Below are 23,508 nucleotides of genomic sequence, written 5' to 3'. Positions count from 1 at the left end.
GTGAATTTCATCAGGCCCTGATGACTTTAATATGTCTAACTTATCTAAATATTCTTTAACCTATTCTTTCCCTATTTTAGCTTGTGTTCCTTCCCCTTGTGGTTAATGTTAATTGTGTTAAGTATCTGGTCACCATTAAGCTTTATTAAAGACTGAAGCAAAACAGGCACTAAACACCTTGATGTAATCTGTTATTAGCTCTCTTTCCCTGATAGACAAAGGAAAGTGTAGGTCCATTGCTTTTCTCTTGTTCCTAATCAGGATGGATAAAAAAAATCCATTTTTTTTAAAACCAAAAAAATAGGTTTTTTCCTCAAAAAGCATTTTATAAAAAAAATCCAATCTAAAGATAAAGACACATTATAGCTCAAAGATATCTCATAATGGAATAGGGATTATAAATTCTAATTCTAGAGTATGAGACAATATATTCATGTAATGTTTAAGAAAAGTTTTGTAAACGAATTCCAATAGTTCATGGTTTAGGGGCCCAATCTTATGGAGGCTTCTGTATAGATTATTTAGGCTAATCTTTCTATCTACGCAATGGGATTCAGTCCCCAGACTAGAAGATACCATCAGAGACGCTTAGTTTTGCAGTTCTCAAACTGTGGATGTGTGTCTCCAGAGATATTTTTGCTGTTAACAAGCATGTTGTTTTTAAAAATAAATAATATATAGAGGTGAGAAACAACAACCCTATTGTCCCTCTGCAAATTTGTGTACACAGAGTCAATCCTCTACCTCTCTCTAAAAGTGCAAAGTTTAAAAAAGTTCAATGAATAGAAGATTGTTGGGGGTGGAACAGATCTGGACAAGGAGAAGAAGTCTGGAGATAAACGTGAGAAGGGAGGGACACGCAGTAGAAACAAAAGTGAAACTGTTTGAGCAGCATATTCCAGAAGTCTTAAGGTCTTTCTGAGTGTAGCCTTCATTGATTTGAGATCTACAATACCATTCTCTCACTAGAGGGGAAAACCTATAATGGCAGCAGGCCGTAAAAGAGACCCAGTTTGGGAATAAGAACCATTCAAGAAATATATGTTTGCTGATGACGTTTTAAAGTCACACCAGTTAACTGACGGAAGTCACTTAAGTGATAATCTCACTTTTAACAGCAGTAGCTTCTTCTGCTGGTGTAGAAAGAATATTTTCTTCCTTTGGACTCATTCATTCCAAATTGAAAAATCGTTTGGGACCTGAAAAAGCAGGAACGCTTGGTTTTCTTTTCCAGATTATGAACAAAAAATGAAGGTGAAGACGACCGAGTTAGCTGCAGAAGCCAGTATTTTAAGTTTCTCACGTTGACCTGGCTGACATAGGCGATTTAATTTTTTTTTTTTTTTTGGGGGGGGGGGGGGGTGTTAATATTTCATTTAAAATTGTTTTTAACTAAAATAGTTAAAAACAAACCTGAGTTTAAAAAACTTGAATGTTTAAATTCAAAAATTCACATGCTTGTTTTGTTAAAATATTGTATGTTTGCTCTTGAAGAAAAAAAATCCAGAACACAACATTGTTGTTTTAGTTAACTAAAACAATTTAAATGTCTGTCTGGTGATGTTCTCCTCCTAATACAGCACGACAAGAAAATCCTCCAAATATTAATGATTAACCTGTTGAATTGGAGATATTTATGAAGTCATGGGAGGTGAACTATCTGCTTCAATTGCCTTTGGTAAATGAAGTAACCAAACGATCATTCATTTTCTGATATAGCTGTAAAACTAATCTGAAAAGTTTTCAAAATAAATCACTTTAAAAATGTATAGTGTACCTTCTAAAAATGAAACCTACATAATCTTCAAAACTCAGAGATAGATGTATTAAGGTTATAACAACCAACAAGAATGCACTTTTATGTAGAAATCCATGATTAAATAGAGTCTTCCTGACTAGTGATTTAAATCAATGATTTAAATCAAATCCACCCTGTCCCTAATGTATTTATAGAATCTCTTATTACCTTTTATGTCCCTTGCTCGGTATAACATTTTTGCCTCAGTCTGATTTTGTCCCTACATGCTTACATTAGTTTTTTGTACTCCTTAGCAATTTATCCCTGTTTCTACTTTTTGTAGGATTCCTTGTAGAAGTCAAAGGCTAATAATGGATTAAAGTCATTGAGGAGGAGAGAGAGGCAGCCAGGGATGAGTAGAAAGAAGATCATAACCAGGTAGTGCTTGGAAAACCAGAGAGCGGGAATTTGCCAGGGTCACTAGCCTAGTGGATGTGGGGGGAAAGCAGCAGATGTGACACATTTTGATTTTATTTATGCTTTTGACAGTCCCACATCACATTCTCATAAGCAAACTAAGGAAATGTGGTCTAGAAGAAATTACTACAGGGCAGGTGTACAACTGGTTGAAAGATTGTACTAAAGGAGTAGTTATCAACGCCTTGCTGTTATTCTGCGAGGGTGTACCCGTGGGATCCTGCAGGGGGTCAGCCCCACGTCTGGTATATTCAGCATTTTTATTAAGAACTTGGATAAGGTAATGGAGAGTGTGTTTATAAAATCTGCAGACTAAACCAAGCTAGGCAGGACTGCAAGCAATTTGGAGGACAGGATCAGAATTCAAAATGACCTTGACAAATTTGAGAATTGGTCTGAAATCAACAAGATAAATTCAATAAAGAGAACAAAGTTCAAAATACACCACTTAGGAAGGGAAAAAAGCAAAGTATACATTTTGCACAACTACAAATGGGGAACAACTAGCTAGGCAGTAGCACTGCTGAAAAGGATCTGGGGGTTACAGTGGGTCACACATTGAACAGGAATCAGCAATGTGATGCAGTTGTGAAAAGGCTAATTAATATTCTGGGGTAGATTAACAGGAGCACTGCATGTTAGGAAAATTCCCTTTTGTGTGTACTCTACTTGACACTCATGAGGCCTCAGCTGAAGTAGTGTGTCCAATTCTGGGCACCATACTTTAGGAAAGATAAGGACAAATTGGAGAGAGCAACCAAAATGAGAAAAGGGTTAGAAAACCTGATCTCTGAGGAAAGGTTAAAAAACTGGGTATGTTTCATCTTGAGATAAGGCGACTGAGGGGGAACCTGATAAGAATTTTCAATTATGTTAAGGGCTGTTATAAAGGACGACGGTGATCAATTGTTCTCCATTTCCACTGAAGGAAGCAGAAATGGGTTTAATCTGCAGCAAGGGAGATTTAGGTTAGGAAGTTTTTCCTAATATCTAACTCTAAGGGAGGCTGTGGAAACCCATCATTGGAGGTTTTTAAGAACAGTTTGAACAAACACCAGGTACAGATGGTCCAGGTTTACTTGGTCCTGCCTCACCGCAGGGGTCTGGCATGGACTTCAAGGTCCGTCCAGCCCTACATTGGTATGATTCTATGACTGGTCAGTATGGAGGGAAGCACCTCTCCAATTTAAAGAGCTTGGCTGAGCAATAGCTAAGTGGGAACAGATGGATAAAAAGCTACAAATACAGGCTGGATGTAAACAGCAAAGAAGAGAAGAATTGTGTGATTCACAGGAATTAGGATAAGGAAGGAACAATTTAGGCCAAGTATCGGGAAGCATTACCTAACAGCAAGGTGAATCCGGCTGTGGAGTCATTCCCCAAACAGGGCCAAAAGCACTATTTACTTGGGACTTAAAACCTGACCCACTACCAGAATATTGAAGCAGATACTGCAGAACTAGTCCTGAAGCTGGCCAAATGTGAAAGACACAACTAGCTCTACTAAGATATTCTCAACGTTATAAACAGACTATGATGGATCCCACATGCCTATTACAGGCAGATCTTGTAACAGCCTCTGATTCAGCACACCTGCAGAAAGCTGCACAGGTACTAGGAGAGCATATAGGAAGCTCACCAGATGTGTGCGCGCTTTGGGGATAGGAGATGCCTCACAATCAACATCAAGAAACAGGCTGCAGCCTCTCCTATTATATTGAGAAAACAGATGGAGACCGGACACTTTAAGCCACTCAGCATAGAAAGAGCTACGTACTGTAGCACCCTTAGAGAAAAAACTAACTCATGCCTCAGGAAGGGGTACGATAACATCTATTCACATATGGAAGAGTTGCATACAGTGACGTACTTATGTGCCCTCACTCTTCCCCTCTGTGTCCTGTTATATTTTGTCATGAAAGGGATGCAATGCTGACCTGGCCATGAGAGGAGCTGCACAATCGAATGTGTCTTTTCCTAGGATCACGCAGAGGAGGAGGGGGAATTAAAATATCCTTGTCTATGAGCAGCGGTTCCAAACTGTAGTCAGACCCCTCACCGGAATGGCAACTAGTGCTGATCCTCCCCCATTCTCAGATGAGCAGAGAGCTGGAGCGAAGAGGACACAGAGTGATAAACTTCCCTCAAGAGACACCACACTTACTGCACTAGAGACGGCTAAAAATTCACCCGTACTTTCCTGATGCTGCTTTCCTCTGGAGGCAATTGCCATAGGTTCACAGCCTAGGCTACAGGATTGCACCGGGGAGCAGAGCCAGAAGAGTCACTAAATTAAGATGAGTGTAAGGAACCTGTTTTAGAGACTAAGGGAGAACAGACGGAAAGGCAACAGAGAAGTCAGCCTGTCGTGTGAGTTGAAGGATAAGTGAGCACAGGGTGTGCCCAGGAAGCTGTTTCAGACATACAGGTCAGTGTGACAAAATGCAAGTGGAGAAGGGGATTGGGAGGTGGCAGAACCACAGTGCAAGCAGGAGCGAGAGAGCCATGAGCAATGAGCAAAGACAGCACTGCACAGAGCCTAGGAAGTGAAGATGCAGAACCAGTGGGGAAACCAGAACACGATGGAGGTGGCAACGTGATCTGAGCAGTAGGCAGTTAGCTACAGCATCCCTGCACTGGGGCAGAGAGGTACAGTAGCCAAGCAAAGAGGGCAGAGGGGGCAAACCTGCTAACCTGTGTATGAATAAGGCTAAGATTTTATCACAGTTATTTTTAGTAAAAGTCACAAACAGGTCATGGGCAATAAACAAAAATTCACAGAGCCCGTGACCTGTCTGTGACTTTACTAAAAAATAACCAGGGAGGAGAAGGCGGGGCAGGGCTAGGTAGGGGGGAGGAATGGAGTCCCATTGGGGCAGGGGACAACTAACAGGCTGAGCCCCCCGCCATGGCAGGAGCATAGCCCCAGCTCCAGTGGCCACAGTGGGGGGCGCAGCCATGTGGGGCACACACACCCCCACTCCAGAGCTGGTTGGGGATTGACCCTGCTTTGAGCAGGGGGTTGGACTAGGTGACCTCCTGAGGCCCCTTCCAACCCTGAGATTCTATGACAGGCGTGCATGGGCCCAACTGCAGCCTCTGCCAAAGCAGGGGGCACACAGCCCTGGGAAGCCACAATGGGAGGCGCACTGTCCCAGCTGCAGCCCCCGCAAAGCCTGGGACACAGTCAGGCAAGGGTGCGCAGCCCTGGCTGCGGACCCCAGCAGAAGCCACCGGGCTGAGGCACACAGACCCAGCTGCAGCCCCCGGCTGAAGCCGCAGGGATGAGGCTAAAGGGTCCTGGTTCCAGCCAGCCCCACTTGCAGAGCAGGGGCACACAGTCCTGCCTCCTCCTCCTGAAGGCCTAGAAGTCACGGAGGTCTGGTAAAGTCACGGAATCCGTGATTGCCATGACCTCTGTGACTAAATCATAGCCTTATGACCCAAACATCCTAACAAGAGGCACTGCAATTATAATCAGGACAATTCACTTGTGTGGGGATATCAAAGAAATGTTAATTAGGCTAGCAGTCTCTAACCATTGTGTGTGTTTACCTATGTCCTGTTAGAAATAACCAAATTAGCTTGTAGGTGACAAGTCCCTTTCATGCCTTAATTGTCTTTACATTATGTATGCAATTGTGTTCAGTGAACCTTAAGATCAAAGATGTGAGACACTGTATGAAACTAACATTACCTATATTGTCTTCAGCGTATGCATCCCTGTTATAATGAACTACCGGCAGTCCCCTTATGTAATGTACGCACAGAAAACAGAAGGTAAACTTCAAAGTGATGGGTCAGTGTGTGCTCAGTCACATGCTGGGCTCATAACAGCCTGTTTCAATTGTGCAACCTTGGCTGCTGATTATCAGGTCCCGGGGATGAAACCCTGCCTAGGAGGGGGGCCTGGGTTCCCCAACCAGCCACTGTCAAAGTGGTATGAGCCCAGAGTCAGGGGCCGGAGACCTGACGCAAGGTCTTGGAATTATTCGTTGAATTTCATTATCCCAAAAGGGGTGGACATTAAGATCGTGACCTGGCTGGAGGGCCGGGTTAAAAGAGACCAGCGCAGCAAGGAGCAACTGTTGGCAGGGGCACCAAAGTGAAAGATGCCACGCCTGGAGATTAGTAGGCACTCCTGCAGTGAGTGAACCCCTTTACAAGCCTGGAAAACCTCCCCCATGTAGAGGAAATGAAAATGCCGGGACTGTTTAGTTAGAAGAGACACATGGGGGGAGAACATAAGAATGAGCATACTGGGTCAAACCAAAGGTCCATCCAGCCCAGTATCCTGTCTACCAACAGTGGCCAATGCCAGATGCCCCAGAGGGAGTGAACCTAATAGATAATGATCAAGTGATCTCTCTCCTGCCATCCATCTCCACCCTCTGACGAACAGAAGCCAGGGACACAATTCCTTACCCATCCTGGCTAATAGCCATTAATGGACTTAAGCTCCATGAATTTATCCAGTTCTCTTTTAAACCCTGTTATAGTCCTAGCCTTCACAACCTCCTCAGGCAAGGTGTTCCACAGGTTGACTGTGCGCTGTGTGAAGAACTTCCTTTCATTTGTTTTAAACCTGCTGACCATACACTTCATTTGGTGGCCCCTAGTTCTTATATTATGGGAAAAAGTAAATAACTTTTCTTTATTCACTTTCTCCACACCACTCATGATTTGATAGACCTCTACCATGTCTCCTCTTTTCCAAGCTGGAAAGTCCTAGCCTCTTTAATCTCTCCTCATATGGGACCCGTTCCAAACCCCGAATCATTTTAGTTGCCCTTTTCTAATGCCAGTATATTTTTTTTAGTTGAGGGGACCACATCTGTACGCAGTATTCAAGATGTGGGCGTACCATGGATTTATATAAGGGCAATAAGATATTCTCCATCTTATTCTCTATCCCTTTTTAAATGATTCCTAACATCCCGTTTGCTTTTTTGACTGCCGCTGCACACTGCATGGACGTCTTCAGAGAACTATCCACGATGACTCCAAGATCTTTCTCTTGATTAGTTGTAGCTAAATTCGCTCCCATCATATTATATGTATAGTTGGGGTTATTTTTTCTAATGTGCATTACTTTACATTTATCCACATTAAATTTCATTTGCCATTTTGTTGCCCAAGCACTTAGTTTTGTGAGATCTTTTTGAAGTTCTTCACAGTCGGCTTTGGTTTTAACTACCTTGAGCAGTTTAGTATCATCTGCAAACTTTGCCACCTCACTGTTTACCCCTTTTCTCCAAATCATTTATGAATAAGTTGAATAGGACTGGTCCTAGGACTGACCCTTGGGGAATACCACTAGTTACCCCTCTCCATTCTGAGAAATTTACCATTTTTTCCTACCTTTTGTTCCCTGTCTTTTAACCAGTTCTCAATCCATGAAAGGATCTTCCCTCTTATCCCATGACAACTTAATTTACATAAGAGCCTTTGGTGAGGGACCTTGTCAAAGGCCTTCTGGAAACCTAAGTACACTATGTCCACTGGATCCCCCTTGTCCACGTTTGTTGACCCCCTCAAAGAACTCTAATAGATTAGGAAGACATGATCTCCCTTTACAGAAGCCATGTTGACTTTTGCGCAACAATTTATGTTCTTCTATGTGTCTGACAATTTTATTCTTTACTATTGTTTCAGCTAATTTGGCCGGTACTGATGTTAGACTTACAGGTCTGTAATTGCCAGGATCACCTCTAGAGCCCTTCTTAAATATTGGCATTACATTAGCTATCTTCCAGTCACTGGGTACAGTAGCTGATTTAAAGGACAGGTTACAAACCATAGTTAATAGTTCTGCAATTTCACATTTGAGTTCTTTCAGAACTCTTGGGTGAATGCCATCTGGTCCTGGTGACTTGTTACTGTTAAGTTTCTCAATTAATTCCAAAACCTCCTCTAGAGACACTTCAATCTGTGACAATTCCTCAGATTTGTCACCTACAAAAGACAGCTCAGTTTTGGTAATCTCCCTAACATCCTCAGCTGTGAAGACTGATGCAAAGAATTAATTTAGTTTCTCTGCAATGACTTTATAGTCTTTAAGTGCTCCTTTTGCACCTCGATCGTCCAGGGTCCCCACTGGTTGTTTAGCAGTATGTAAACTTCTGATGTATTTAAACATTTTGTTATTACCTTTTGAGTTTTCGGCTAGCTGTTCTTCAAACTCCTTTTTGGCTTTTCTTATTACATTTTTACATTTAATTTGGCAGTGTTTATGCTCCTTTCTATTTACCTCACTAGGATTTGACTTCCACTTTTTAAAAAGATGCCTTTTTATCTCTCACTGATTCTTTTACATGGTTGTTGAGCCACCATGGCTCTTTTTTAGTTCTTTTACTGTGTTTTTTTAATTTGGGGTATACATTTAAGTTGAGCCTCTATTATGGTGTCTTTGAAAAGCGTCCATGCAGCTTGCAGGGGTTTCACTCTAGTCACTGTACCTTTTAACTTCTGTTTAACCGCCTCATTTCTGCATAGTTCCTCTTTCTGAAACTAAATGCCAGGGCTGGACTGTTGAGGAATGTTAAATGTTATTATATTATGGTCACTATTTCCAAGCGGTCCTGTTATAGTTACCTCTTGGACCAGATCCTGCGCTCCACTCAGAACTAGATCAAGAGTTGCCTCTCCCCCTGTGGGTTCCTGTACCAGCTGCTCCAAGAAGCAGTCATTTTGTCATACCGAGAAATTTTGTCTCTTCATTGTCCTGAAGTAACATGTACCCCGTCACTATAGGGATAATTGAAATCCCCCACTATTATTGAGTTCTTTATTTTGATAGCCTCTGCTCTGCAACCTTTTTAATGTTAAGTGCCAGCAGGCTGGATCCACTCTGGTTTAGGTGGAGCCCATCCTTCCTGTAGAGGCTCCCCCAATCCCAAAAGTTTCCCCAGTTCTTAATAAATCTAAACCCCTCCTCTCTACACCATCGGCTCATCCACACACTGAGACTCTGAAGCTCTGCCTGCCCACCTGGCCCTGCGCCTGGAACTGGAAGCATTTCTGAGAATGCCACCATGGAGGTCCTGGATTTCAGTCTCTTTCCTAGCAGCCTAAATTTGGCCTCCAGGACGTCTCTCCTACCCTTCCCTACGTCATTGATACCTACATGTACTACAACCACCGGCTCCTCCCCAGCACTGCACATAAGTCTACCTAGATGCCTCAAGAGATCTGCAACCTTCGCACCAGGCAGGCAAGTCACCACACGGTTCTCCCGGACATCACAAACCCAGCTATCTATGTTTCTAATGATCGAATCTCCCATTACTAACACCTGCCTTTTCCTAATGACTGGAATTCCCTCCCCCGGAGAGGTAACCTCAGTGCGAGAGGATACCCCAACATCATCTGGAAGGAGGGTCCCAACTATGGGAAGGTTTCCCTCTGCTCCCGTTGGCTGCTCTCCTTCTCTGGGCCTTTCATCCTCCTTAACAGAGCAGGGCTGTCTGACCGGAGGTGGGACAAATCTACAGTGTCCCGGAAAGCCTCATCAACATTCCTCTCTGCCTCCCTGAGCTCCTCCAGTTCCACCACCCTGGCCTCCAAAGCCTGTACACAGTCTCTGAGGGCCAGGATGGAATGGACATGATGGAAACCACAATAATGCACAACTGTAAAAGCCAGAAGGGACCATTATGATCACCTCATCATGTGTTTAAATATGGCTAAATGCGAACGTTTACATCTAGGAACAAAGATTGTGGGCTAAACTTATAGGAGGGGGACAATCCTCGGAAGCAGAGACTCTGAAAAAGATTTGGGAGTGGTGGTGGATAAAGAGCTGAACATGAGCTCCCAATGTGATGCTGTGGCCAAAAGAGCGAATGTGATCCTGGGATGCATAAAGGGAGGAATGCTGAGTAGGAGTGGAAAGGATATTTTACCTCTACATTTAGCACTGGTGCAAATGCTGCTGAAATGCTGTGTCCAGTTCTGGTGCCCACAAGTCAAGAAATATGTTAATAAATTAGAGAGGGTTCAAAGAAGAGCCATGAGAATGATTATAGGATTAGAAAACCTGCTTTGTAGTGATTGAGTTCCTTGAATCTATTTAGCGTAAAAGAACTTTAAGGGTGGTTTGATTGCAATTTATAAGTATCTATTTGTGGAACAATTATTTAATAATGGGATCTTCAATCTAGCAGAGAAAGGCACAACAATCCATTAGCTGGATGTTGAAGGTAGACAAATTCAGGAATTAAGGCTTTTAAAAAAAAAAAAGTGAGTTATTAAGCATTGGAACAATTTACCAGGGGATGTGGTGGATTCTCCGCCCTGGCAATTTTAAAATCAAGATAGATGTTTTTCTAAAAGATATGCTCTAGCAATTATTTTGGGAAATTCTCTGGCCTGTGTTGTACAGGTCGTCAGACTAAATGATCACAGTGGTCCCTTCTGGCCTTGGAATCTAGTCTGAGCTCATGCATGGGACAAACCAAACAATTTCACCCAGTGATTCCTGTATCACAACCATTACTCCACTTCGAGCTACAGTGTATTTTAAATCAAGACTAGATGTCTTTCTAGAGGACTCCAACTGACGGGAGAATCCGCCACATCCCTCAATGTTAAAAATGTGCCATATTTTGTTTAACTTCAGCTTTCAACCACTCCATCTTTTGATTTTTTTATTAAATTAAAAGAGCCCCTACTGTCAGATACCTTCTCCCCATATAAGTACTGAGAGACTGCACAAGGCATGGAGGGAGGCTGCGGTCCTGGAAAAGCAGCAAACCACACTGGTGAATGGAATTCAAAGCATTCATCGACTGAATACTTTTTCCCCTCCATCTTTCCATCCACAAAAAAAAAAAAAAAACACACACACCCTGATATTTACCCAGAAAAAGTAATAGTTTTTTGCACTGATTTTCACCTGTTTTTGTTGTTGTGGTAATAAACACTGAGAAATTCCCAAGAAAAATTTAACAAAATACAAACTGAAAATGAAGGGCCCTGTCTAGTCAGTTTACCGAAGGGAAGGCTGAGAGGTGATTTGATCACTGTGTCCAGGCGCATACACATGGAAAAAAAGAGACCCGAGAGTGGGGGATGTTTCAGCTTTGAAATAAGATGCAATTTCCTAGTAGCAAGAGTAATTAAACGTGGCACACTTTACCAGGGAGGTGGTGGACTCTCCATCAGCTGGAGTCTGAAATTAGAAATCTTTCTAAAAGACGAGCTTTAATCCAGTTTCTGGAAGAAATCTAAAGCCTGCGTGCGTGGGGCCTTGAACTGGATGACCATGGTAGTCTCTTCTGACCTCGGAGTCTGAATCTGTATTAATCCCCCCTGTTCATCCTCTCCCTTCATAGGCCACAGAGAGAACAGAAGTTCTGCAATGCCCTGAACACTTGCAGCTCAGCCTTAAGACACTGACTCTAATCCAGTATCAGGTTTCAGGGCTACAGCCAGTTCCCTGCAGGGGTTAAGAAAGAATTTTCCCCCTTGAAGCACAATTGGTCAGATGTGTTCTGGGTTTTTTCCTGCCTTCCTCTGAAGCATCAGGGCTGGCCACAGCTGGAGATGGGATGCTGGACAGGGTGGTCTAGTCCTCTGACGTGGAAAGAGAAGAGGTCTGTCTGGTGAGTCCAGCTCAGTCAACCTAATCACCAGATTTGGAGGTGGGAAGAAATTTTCCTCCAAATCAGATTGGTGAGGCCCTTGCATCCCCCACACCCATCTTCTTCCGCAGCATGGAGTATGAACTACGTGGGCATCTCTCACCTTATCATTTCCCTGACACTGCAGAGGCCTCGGGCTTTGGTGGTATCTTGGGGTCTCCTGTCCTCTGCCTATGACAAGGGCTTAGCCTCCTAAAGACTCAGATCCCTTCATCTACCCAAGTTATTGGGCTCAACACAGGGGCACTGGGGGAGGTTGATGGTGTGGGGTGTGCAGGTCAAAATGGATAATCTGATGGCCTCTTGAGGTCTTCAACTCTATGAAACTAAACTGGCTTCTCATTATTTACTACTCCACCAATTTTATGTCGCCTGGGAAGAAAACAGGATAATTGGATATAGAATTGAATTGGGCCAGATACAGATCCCTGTGGGACCCTTCTAGAAACACTCTCATTGGATGGTGATTCCCTATTTACAATGACTTGTTATCAGTTAGCTAGTTTTTAACCCATTCAGCATGCTACTTTTTTGGGGGGTGCTCATTTTCAATTGGATGTCATGTGGGACTAAGTCAAAAGCGTAATAGAAGTCCCAGTATATTACATCAACAATTACTATTATCCACCATACTTGAAAACTTTAAAAAAAAATAGCAGGTTAATCTGACATGACATTTTTCATAAATCCATGTTACAATCAATAAAGAAATAAATGCTGATAGAATACGTATCCCATCAGTCTTTCCAAGATTTTGTCCTGGACTGATGTCAGGTTAATCAGCTTATAGTTATCCAGGTCATCCATTTACTCTTTTTAAACATTAGCTTTCCCCACCCCCCCACCCCAGCTCTAGAACTCCCTATGTGACAATCTGTTCCTTTGTTGAAGATTAAAGAAAGCATGCTCACCTGCAGTGAACAGGAAGTTTCTCATTGCAAATGTTATCAGCTACCACAGAATTAAAGCTTTCATTTTTGAGAAAAAAAGTCAGTTTTTTAGCTCTTAGAGTCATGAAGATCTTTCAGTGCGATCGGAGTGCAACTGATGCACAGAACTGGCCACAGTCCTGGCAGCTGTGGGCTGTTGCTTTTCAAAGTTCTGTAGGAAGCAGTGAAACCAACAAGACTTGTCAATTTCACTCTATGCTGCTGCTCAACAAAGCAATGACCAGAGGCAGAGAATGGAGAATATCTAAAAACAGAAGCCAGGGGAAGGAGATTAACCTCCTCAAATCAGACAGAGAAGTAGAGTAGTAGTCACGCACCCTCCATCCTGCATCAGAGGTCTCTGAGGTGGGAAGGGGCAAAGAGAGAATGAATACTCCTTTCTCCCTTGCAGCACCCAGGACCTAGGGGAGGGAGGACTCAGGTTTACCTGACACAAACTAGATGAAAGTGGATATACAAGATCGGAATCCTGAGTTGGGTTCAGCCAATCCCAGCATCCCCCCTTTTCCCAGAAGCTTCAATGGGGGAGGGAGGGAAGGAATTAAAATGGGCTTCTGAACCAAGCCCTTCCCTTGAGCAGTGGAGCCCCTATCTTTTGCTTGCCAAAAACCAGTGTAAGGTCATTCCTCTGGCTCTTGGCAACATTTGCCAATCCTGATTGCATAGGGAGACACAAGAGTAACTCTAGGGAAGGGAGCGCATAACTTCATGGTTCTGGTGTGGGACAGAAGACAAAAGGAATAGTGAGAGAACATGGGGAAAGAGCACACAGCGTAGGGAGGCAGTACAGTGATGGGTGCCCCAGAGAACCCCTCAAAGGAAGAAAGAAAGTATGCCAAAGAGATGCATTGTGCTGTTATGAACAGGGTTTGAAAAAAATCTGACCCTTACTAGCCTGAGGACTTTTTACTCTGGCTAATAGACTAACATCTGTGTGCCACACCCTGCCCAAGGCCATGTCCTCTGCAATGTACAATAATGTATCTCACTAATGGGCTGGCCAAACTAACATTCACTGCATACATCTGACAAGTTTCTCCCACATCTGTTGCATTATAAATCCAACAGAAAACATGATCTCCCAGAGCTAGCTGTTGAATGCCACAAGCAGCATTTATCATGTGAATTACTGGACAGACACTGGGGAAGTATTTGACAAATACTCAAAAAGTTCCACTTATTGCACCATCCTAGCTTTTCTCTTCTGTTTTTCCTTCCCAACTTCACAGACACCAAGGCCTGAAGAAACCACTAGAATCATAGAATATCAGAGTTGGAAGGGACCTCTGGAGGTCATCTAGTCCAACCCTCTGCCCAGAGCAGGACCAATCCCCAACTAAATCATCCCAGACAGGGCTTTGTCAAGCTTGACCTTAAAAACTCCGAAGGAAGGGGATTCCACCACCTCCCTAGGTAACGCATTCCAGTGTTTCACCACACTCCGAGTGAAAAAGTTTTTCCTAATATCCAACCTAAACCTCCCCCACTGCAACTTGAGCCCACTACTCCTTGTCCTGTCATCTGCTATCACTGAGAATAGTCTAGATCCTTCCTCTTTGGAACCCCCTTGCAGGTAGTTGAAAGCAGCTATCAAATCCTCCCTCATTCTTCTCTTCCGTAGACTAAACAATCCCAGTTCCTCAGCCTCTCTTCATAACTCATGTGTTCCAGTCCCCTAATCATTTTTGTTGCCCTTCGCTGGACTCTCTCCAATTTCTCCACATCCTTCTTGTAGTGTGGGGCCCAAAACTGGACACAGTACTCCAGATGAGGCCTCACCAATGTCGAATAGAGGGGAACGATCACGTCCCTTGATCTGCTGGCAATGCCCCTACTTATACACCCCAAAATGCCATTGGCCTTCTTGGCAACAAGGGCACACTGTTGACTCATATCCAGCTTCTCGTCCACTGTCACCCCTAGGTCCTTCTCTGCAGAACTGCTGCCTAGCCATTTGGTACCCAGCCTGAAGCGGTGCATTGGAATCTTCCGTCCTAAGTGCAGGACTCTGCACTTGTCCTTGTTGAACCTCATCAGATTTCTTTTGGCCCAGTCTAAACTAGGATCATCTAAACTGATTTCCTGGATATGCAAGCTGTAGAATTTTCCCCAGAAGCTGGAATAAAGCAGGTCTTGTAGAAAGATACTGAATCTCGTTTTAAAGACTCCATGATGTAAGAGTTCAACTAGGGCTGCTAGCCAAGAGCAATACAAGAGATACCAACCCCCCACCCCCGCAGACAGGGTATCAGCCAAGCAAGATGCCAACCCTCCCAAGCTGCTGGGATTCCTTTCAGAGTGCTGCTCCTAGACCTGTTCAGAGGATCTGTGTATTGTATCAGCTTCCAGCTGCTCAGAGTCTGAGTGGGAGCGTGCTGCAAAATTCACTTCCCAAACAACCTGATTGATACAGGGAAGATGCATTCTCTCTCCACCTTCTCCCACCCACCCAAACACTCCTGGCTACCGCAAAAGGGGTCTTCTCCCCACATGTTCTTCATTTCCGAGTCATCCTCCCCAGCTTCACCCCAAGCAGAGTGAAGCGGACCAGATGCTTTCCAGCTTCACAAAGGAAAAGGACTGTGTAGAAAGGGGGTGTAGTAACGGAGCGAGACTCCCTACCGCAACACCTCCTGCTGGCCGTTCTGGAATTATCTCAAGTCCTTCCGCAAGGCGCCCTCCTCCGGTGGCGTCTCACTTGCCTACTTGGTGTCTACTCCCGCTTTGCTGTCTCCACCACTCTTGGACCATGGCGTCCTCTTCTGTGTACAGCCCTCCAACTATGCCCCACTCCGCTGTCTCCCCTGCTTTCGGGGGACCCAGCAGTCTATAATCCAGCCACTTGCCTCAATGGCCTGCTGCAGTCACCAGTCTGTCCCTGGGACAAGGGACTAAACTGCAGCCTGTGTAGGCCACTTCCCTCAGGGCAAGTGGGGGCAGCCCTAGCACCTCATCTGCCCTTCCTCCAGGGCCTCAGTCTGACAGCGGTCAGCCAGAAGCTCCTTCTGCTCTGCTACACTGCCCAGCACGGCTCTAGCCATGGTGCTCCTAGGCGGCCAGGGAGAGACTGCCTTCTGCTCTGTTGAGCAGCCCTTTATATATGGCTCCCGCTGACCCTGCCTGTCCACTGCAACAAGCCACCTCCGGATGGGCTCGCTTAGTGAGCCCTCCTCTAATGGGAGGGTTCTGCACAGGCTCCCTCTGGCTTTCTTTAACCCTTCCTCTTCCTGGTGTGGGGCAACTGCCCCACTGCAGGGGGATTAAAAATTAAAATGTACACCGTGCCTCAGGTGATTCCAGATTCCAGTATCTTTTAGTATGTAACTCCCCTTCACTTCCGAGAACCCTATCACCGAGTCACCTGAAAAACCTCCACACACCTCTCTGCAGGAAAAGGTACCAAAAACTCTTCAGGACAAACTCCTCTGCCACAGAAAGCTTGTATGCAGTAAACAGCTTTCTGTGTTAAATGCTCGATACCTAGTACTGTATAAAACTTCACATGCTGAGAGCATTTTTAACATACGCTTGCCTGATTTTAACTTTCAGGATTCCTTTTTTAAAACTAGTAAATTCACATACAAGAGCCCTCATTACTGGTAGTTCAGGTTGCTAAATGCCGTTCAGAACAAGATATATCATTACGCATAATTAAAAACATATTAAAACCTAAGCAAATCACAACTAAGGTTACATTAAATAGTTCTAATATTAACCTTATTCAAATCAGGCACACACACAGAAGAACGCCAACTGACTAGGTATGAAACAGGATGGAAGCGTGTGAAATGTTGGAAGACATATTTGAGAGACCAGGCCTGACGAGCACCCAAGACAGTAAGAAACAGGTCAATCTGAGAAAGAACAGTACACAACTCAGTGAATGTTTTTCCAGCTTTTAGGGCTTCACATGAACATAGGAATTGCCAGACTGGATCCAACCAGTGGTTCATCTACTCCATTATTCTGCCTCCAACAGCGACCAAACTAACTGCTTGAGAGGAAGATACAAACATCCAGCCAAAGGCAGCGGTGGGATAACCTACTCCCACAGAAAGGTTCTTCTTCATTTCTACCAGTTAGGACTTGTCTACTTAAGAAACTGACTGCAATAAACTACTGTACCCTAGTTCTGGAATAGCGATAGTGCTTTGAATTCACAGTACCTGATTCCAGAATAACCTCCCCATGCAGACAAGTCGGATTAACCTTTTGTGGGCCCAGCACCCACCATATTTGTGGGCTCCCATGGGGGCAGTGGAGCATTGTGCAGGGGGGTCAGTCCCTGGAGCAAGCGGCTGGCCAGGGGCATGGCAGGGGCAGCCCTGCTCCGCCCAGCCCAGTGTGAGGACACTATTTACAAACCGGCAGTTACCAGATGCACAGTGGCCCGCCCAGCCCAGTGCTGCCAGATGCCCCTTCCCCTTGGGAGTGGGCCCATGCCACGCCACAGAGCACCCCACCCAACACTGGAACAGCCCTCCAATTCCCTGTGGCCAGACCCCTCCCGGACCCACGATGCCCAGCGCCCCCCCAGACCCCTTCCACAAACGTACAGTGCCCTGGACAACACCATCCCTGCCCAGCGCACCCCTGCCCACAGCCCCCCCCATAACTGCCCAGCACCCCACGCAGAACCCCCACTCCCTACTGCCCCCACACACACCTTCCCCACCCCCTCACAGCCCAGCAGCACCCCCACAGGCCCTCCAGAGACCCACTCCCCATGCCCTGCCTCCCGGCCTCACTCACCAGCCCTGCTGGGAGGCAACTGTCTGCCAAGCTAAGCTGCCAGTGCAGCCAGGGCTGGTCCCGGGGCAGGAAATTGCTCCGGCCCCTCAGGAGTGGTACGATCAGCCAGGCCAGGGCCTGCGATGGCCAGGCTCCCTCAGGACCCACTTGCCTGAAAGGGCCCAGTCAAGCCCCCCACCCTGTCCCCCCACACAATTGGCCAGGCTTCTGCACCTGTCCCAGGCGGCTCAGCTCTGGGGAGACAGGTGGGGGCCCCCACAGGTGGTGGGAAGCAGAGATTGCCCGGAGCCGGAGGTGCCCTGGGGTCTGGCCAGGGGGCAGAGAGAAGCCGGCGAGTGGGGCCAGGGGGTGAAGAGGAGTCCTCAGTGGGCAGGCCGAGGGAAGCAACTGGTGGGCGGGGTGGGGGGAGCCGGCGGGTTGGCGGGGTACAAGCAGAGCAGGCTGGGGCCCCTTCTGAGCATGGGCCCGGCTCCATTGTAAACCCGGCACTGTAAATATCCTATGCTCTTAAGCTCCAGTTCAGCTTTTGGTCTCCAATATCTAACAGCGAGTTCCAGTGGTTAACTGCACAAGCAAGTGTGGCCTTTGGCGAGTTATAAAATCTGCTCCTTTCAGTTTCTGTGAAGGCCCCTTGCTCTAGGGTTAGGCGAAGGGTGAAGAGCAAAGGCCTTATCCGCCCTGCCTGCCCCAGCCCCTGCTGGAGGGTGAAGACCACTCCTGCCCCCCACCTCTCTGGAGCCCGTGTCCTTTCAGGCGGGGGCCTGCCCTCCCCAGGGCACAGGCCGTGCCGCAGAGCAGCCCCCCCCGCGCCGGGCCCGTGTCTCCGCCGGAGCTGGGGGGCGGGGGGGGGAGCGCGGCTGGATTACGGAACAGCCGCGGCTGGTGGCCCGGATCGCCCCCCGGCAGAGAGCCGCTGCCCGGGGCGCCCCCGCACAGACCCGCCGGGGCCGGCCGCCTTCCCTGGAGCCCCGCCGCGCGGCCCCAGAGACTTGCGGACCGGGGTGAGGCCGGGGCCAGGGATCGGGGAGAGGCCGGGGCCGGGGTGAGGCCGGGCCCAGCGGGGACAGGCCGGGGCCGGGGACCGGGGTGAGGCCGGGCCCAGCGGGGACAGGCCGAGGCCGGGGCCGGGGCCGGGGTGAGGCCGGGCCCAGCGGGGACAGGCCGGGGACCGGGACCGGGGTGAGGCCGGGCCCAGCGGGGACAGGCCGGGGACCGGGACCGGGGTGAGGCCGGGCCCAGCGGGGACAGGCCGGGGACCGGGACCGGGGTGAGGCCGGGCCCAGCGGGGACAGGCCGGGGACCGGGACCGGGGTGAGGCCGGGCCCAGCGGGGACAGGCCGGGGCCGGGACTCACCCTCCAGGCTCTCGCACTGCACCAGGTTCACGTAGTCGCCCTGGCTCAGCACGCCGGCCTTGAAGCCCCGCACCAGCCCCTCCAGGTAGCCGCTGTCCACGTTGAAGTAGAGCTCGGGGAAGCTCGACATGGCGGCGGCCGCGGACCCGGCTCGCTCCCGGGGACTGGGGGACCGGCCGCTGCGAATCACGTGACACGCGCGGCGCTCACGTGACAGAGAGGGGCGAGTGCGGGGAGGGGGAGAGATCCCGGCATGCCCCGCGCGGGGCCGCCCCCAACCAGCCTAGCACCGAGGGTGCGAGAATCATTGGCCGAGGAGCCTCCAGGGAGGGGGGGCCAGGGGGCGGGGCTGTCGGCAGGGGGAGGGGTTGATGGCGGGGGAGGGGGCGGGGCTGTTGCAGGGGAGGGGTTGATGGCAGGGGGCGGGGTAGAGGCAGGGGAGGGGGCGGGGCTGTCGGCAGGGGGAGGGGTTGATGGGGGGCGAGGGTAGAGGCGGGGAGGGGGCGGGGCTGTCGGCAGGGGAGGGGTTGATGGGGGCGGGGGTAGAGGCAGGGGAGGGGCGGGGCTGTTGCAGGGGGAGGGGTTGATGGCGGGGGTGGGGGTAGAGGTAGGGGAGGGGGCGGGGTTGTCGGCAGGGGAGGGGTTGATGGCGGGGGCGGAGGTAGAGGCAGGGGAGGGGGCGGGGTTGTCGGCAGGGGGGGGTTGATGGCAGGGGGCGGGGTAGAGGCAGGGGAGGGGGCGGGGCTGTCGGCAGGGGGAGGGGTTGATGGCAGGGGGCGGGGGTAGAGGCAGGGGAGGGGGCGGGGCTGTTGCAGGGGGAGGGGTTGATGGCGGGGGGGGGGGTAGAGGTAGGGGAGGGGGCGGGGCTGTCGGCAGGGGAGGGGTTGATGGCAGGGGGCGGGGGTAGAGGCAGGGGAGGGGGCGGGGCTGTCGGCAGGGGAGGGGTTGATGGCAGGGGGCGGGGTAGAGGCAGGGGAGGGGGCGGGGCTGTCGGCAGGGGGGGGTTGATGGCAGGGGGCGGGGTAGAGGCAGGGGAGGGGCGGGGCTGTTGCAGGGGGAGGGGTTGATGGCGGGGGCGGGGGTAGAGGCAGGGGAGGGGGCGGGGCTGTTGCAGGGGAGGGGTTGATGGCAGGGGGTGGGGGTAGAGGTAGGGGAGGGGGCGGGGCTGTCGGCAGGGGGGGGGTTGATGGCAGGGGGCGGGGTAGAGGCAGGGGAGGGGCGGGGCTGTTGCAGGGGGAGGGGTTGATGGCGGGGGTGGGGGTAGAGGTAGGGGAGGGGGCGGGGCTGTCGGCAGGGGAGGGGTTGATGGCAGGGGGCGGGGGTAGAGGCAGGGGAGGGGGCGGGGCTGTCGGCAGGGGGAGGGGTTGATGGCAGGGGGCGGGGTAGAGGCAGGGGAGGGGGCGGGGCTGTTGCAGGGGCGGGGTTGATGGCGGGGGCGGGGTGGAGGCAGGGGAGGGGGCGGGGTGGTGTTGTTGAGGGCGGTGGGTGTCCCTCGCCCTGGTGTAAACAGAGGCGTGTGCTGTGCTGTGCAGGCTCAGGCCTGCATGTGGATGCCCCTCTGCGTGTCTCTTTGTGTGTATTAAAGAAGCACAAGAAAATCCTGCCTGCCCTGTGGAAGTAACATAACATTCCCCCCAGTGCCATGATCACTGTGCGCGCGTTGCATCAGCTGCTCCGCCATCCGTCACGCGTGTGAGCGCTTCGAGGCAGGGACCGTGTATTAGCATGTACAGCAGCTCCTGCAAAAGCCCTCCCATCCTGGAGGGCGCCTCAATGTCCTCCTGGGACACTGAGAATTAACAGAGCTGTGCAGAAGGTGGAAATTCCATTTCACAAACTATTTCAAGATTTCAAAATGTGGCTTCATTGTTTCAAACAAAAAATGAAAACAGTTGGTTAAAAAATGTCCAAAAACGATGTTTCACCATTTTTAGAATTTTCCCCCCTCCTGCTTGTTCTCCAAAATTTCGACGAAATTGACACAATTTCACAAAGCGTTTCAGTTTCAACAGAGCTTCATTCTCCAGTGGAAAGTGGTTCTTCCTAAGTGTCTCCAACAAGCTATAATAATAATAATAAATTGACTTCCCTGCCATGCTGTAGCCCTGTCTGTGCCCCTACGAGTATGCTCTGCACCTTCTGTGCCCAGTCTGGGCCTCTCTTAAGTCAATTGTAACTTTTTTGTGACGTACACAAATAGGAAGTAGGGTGAGAGAAACACTAAGTTCATTTTCACTTGTCGGTTTAGATTAGTCCTTGCAAGAATACATTAGGCACATTACTATTTGTCCTCTGCAGCATTGGCTTATATTATACATATGCTAACCAGTTCTTTCTTCCTGGCAGAATTAGCCTTGGGTGCAACAGCAGTTGAGGGAGAGAGGATCTCTCACAGCGTTTGTACCACTTTAACAATTTAGAAACCGATGTAGTTAAATTGGCACCATCCCCTACTGTGCACACGGTCACACCAATCTAAAGGTGCTTACATCAGTATCCTCACTTTGTATAATGAGCCCGGTTGGTAGATTCGTTATATGGCTCCTGGGTTAAGTCTCAAGGAGCTAATATTAGTTTTCCTGGTTTTAAGAAAGGGGGGGAAAGCGATCAGAGAAAATACAGGCCTGTTAGGTTGACTCCAAGTGTGTGCAAGGTCTTGGAACAAATTTGGAAAGAGAACGTAGGAAAGGGCATCCAGGGGAATGATAACTGGGATAAAATTTAACATGGTTTTACCAAAGGTAGATCGTGCCAGACCCACCTGATCTCCTTCTCTGAGAGGATAGCTGATTTTTCTAGACAAAGGAAATGCAGTAGGTCTAATCTACCTGGATTTCAGTAACGCATTTGATAAAGCAAAGATTTTTGCTATAAGCTTGAGACTTATCAGTTGGAAGTGACAGAGGAGAAGAAAGACCTGGGTGTATTGGCTGATCACAGGATGACTATGAGTCACCAATCTGGCCATGAAAAAGGGTAATGCAGTCCTAGGATGCATCAGACGAGGTATTTCCACTAGAGACAGGGAAGCGTTAGTACCATTATACAAGGCACTGGGGAGACCTCATCTGGAATACTGTGTGCAATTCTGATCTCCCATGTTTAAGGAAGATAGATTCAAACTGGAACAGGTTCAGAGAAGGGCTAATAGGATGATACGAGGAATGGAAAACCTGTCTTATGAGAGGAGACTCAAAGAGTTTGGTTTGTTTAGCCTAACCAAACAAAGGCTGAGGGCAGATATGATTGCTCTATATAAAAACATCAGAGGGATAAATACCAGGGAGAGAGAGGAGTTATTTAAGTTAAGCACCAATGTGGACACAAGAACAGATGGATATAAACTGGCCATCAACAAGTTTAGGCTTTAAATTAAGCTAAGGTTTCTAACCACCAGAGGAGTGAAGTTCTGAAACAACCTCCCAAGGGGAGCAGTGGAGACAAGAAAACTAACTTGTTTCAAGACTGAGCTTGATAAGTTTATGGAGGGGATGGTATGACGAGACTGCCTACAATGGCAGGTAACCGATCTGTGACTGCTAGCAGCAAATATCTCTGATGGCTGGTGATGGGACACTAGATGGGGTGGGATCTGAGTTACTACAGAGAATTCTTTCCCAGGTGTCTGGCTGGTGGGTCTTGCCCACAGGCTCAGGGTCTAACTGATTTCCATATTTGGGGTTGAGAAGGAATTTTCCCCCAGGTCAGATTGGCAGGGACCCTAGGGGGATTTTGCCTTCCTCTGCAATGTGGGGCATAGGTCATTTGCAGGTTTAAACTAGTGTAAATGGTGGATTCTCTGTAACTTGAAGTCTTTAAACCATGATGTGAGGACTTCAATAACTCAACCAGTGGTTAGGGGCATAGGCGCCGACTACATAGGTGCTCCAGGGCTGGAGCACCCATGGGGAAAAATTAGTGGGTGCTCTGCACCCACCAGCAGCCAAGCTCCCCTCACCCCCACCCCACCTCCTCCCCCTCCCCTTCCTCTGAGAGCGCCGCATCCCCGCTCCCCTGCCTACCTCCCAGTGCTTTCCTCCGGCTGCCGCCAAACATCTGTTTGGCTGCATTAACACACTCGGGGAAGCAGGAGGGGAGGAGCAGGAACATGGCACGCTCAGGGAAGAGGCAGGGCCGGGGTGGGGATTTGGGGAAGGAGTCGAAATATTGCCAGGGAGGGGGTGAAGATGGGGCAGGGACTTTGGGGAAGGGGTTGGAATGGGGGTGGGGAAGGGGTGGGAAGAGGCGGGGCTCATGGAAGGGGTGGAGTGGGGGCGGGATGGGGGGGGTCGAGGACCCAGGGAAGAGAGGGGAAGTTGGCGCCTATGATTAAGGGTCTATTTCAGGAGTGGGTGGGTGAGGTTCTGTGGCCTGCAATGTGCAGGAGGTCAGATTATCATGATGGTCCCTTCTAGTCTTAAAGGCCACAGTCTATGAGCCCGACAGGTCTGCTCTCCATCACCGTGGTGGACTTGTGAGGATTTTCTTGAGGTCATCTGTTATCAGACATTATTGTATGAGACCATCTGTGTGCCATGGAGGATTGCTGCTCCCCCGAAACAGGAACCACTTCTGCTTTCCAGCCACACCACC

General features: G+C 48.7%; 1 protein-coding gene across 1 annotated transcript in view; it reads right to left on the bottom strand.

Moving 5' to 3' along the window:
• ATP6V0D1 (ATPase H+ transporting V0 subunit d1) overlaps nucleotides 1–19,231 on the bottom strand; it is a 96,291-nt gene extending 77,060 nt beyond the window's left edge. The window contains exon 1 of the mRNA XM_037877591.2: nucleotides 18,916–19,231. Within this exon, the coding sequence (XP_037733519.1) occupies nucleotides 18,916–19,045 (130 nt within the window). The 5' untranslated portion in view covers nucleotides 19,046–19,231. The remainder of the gene's footprint in view (nucleotides 1–18,915) is intronic.
• Nucleotides 19,232–23,508: the final 4,277 nt, after the last annotated feature.

The sequence above is a fragment of the Chelonia mydas genome, chromosome 12, assembly GCF_015237465.2.
Source record: "Chelonia mydas isolate rCheMyd1 chromosome 12, rCheMyd1.pri.v2, whole genome shotgun sequence".
Lineage (NCBI taxonomy): Eukaryota > Metazoa > Chordata > Testudines > Cheloniidae > Chelonia > Chelonia mydas.
The sequence above is the reverse complement of the archived record's forward strand: the minus strand, read 5'-3'. Positions and strand labels throughout refer to the sequence as shown.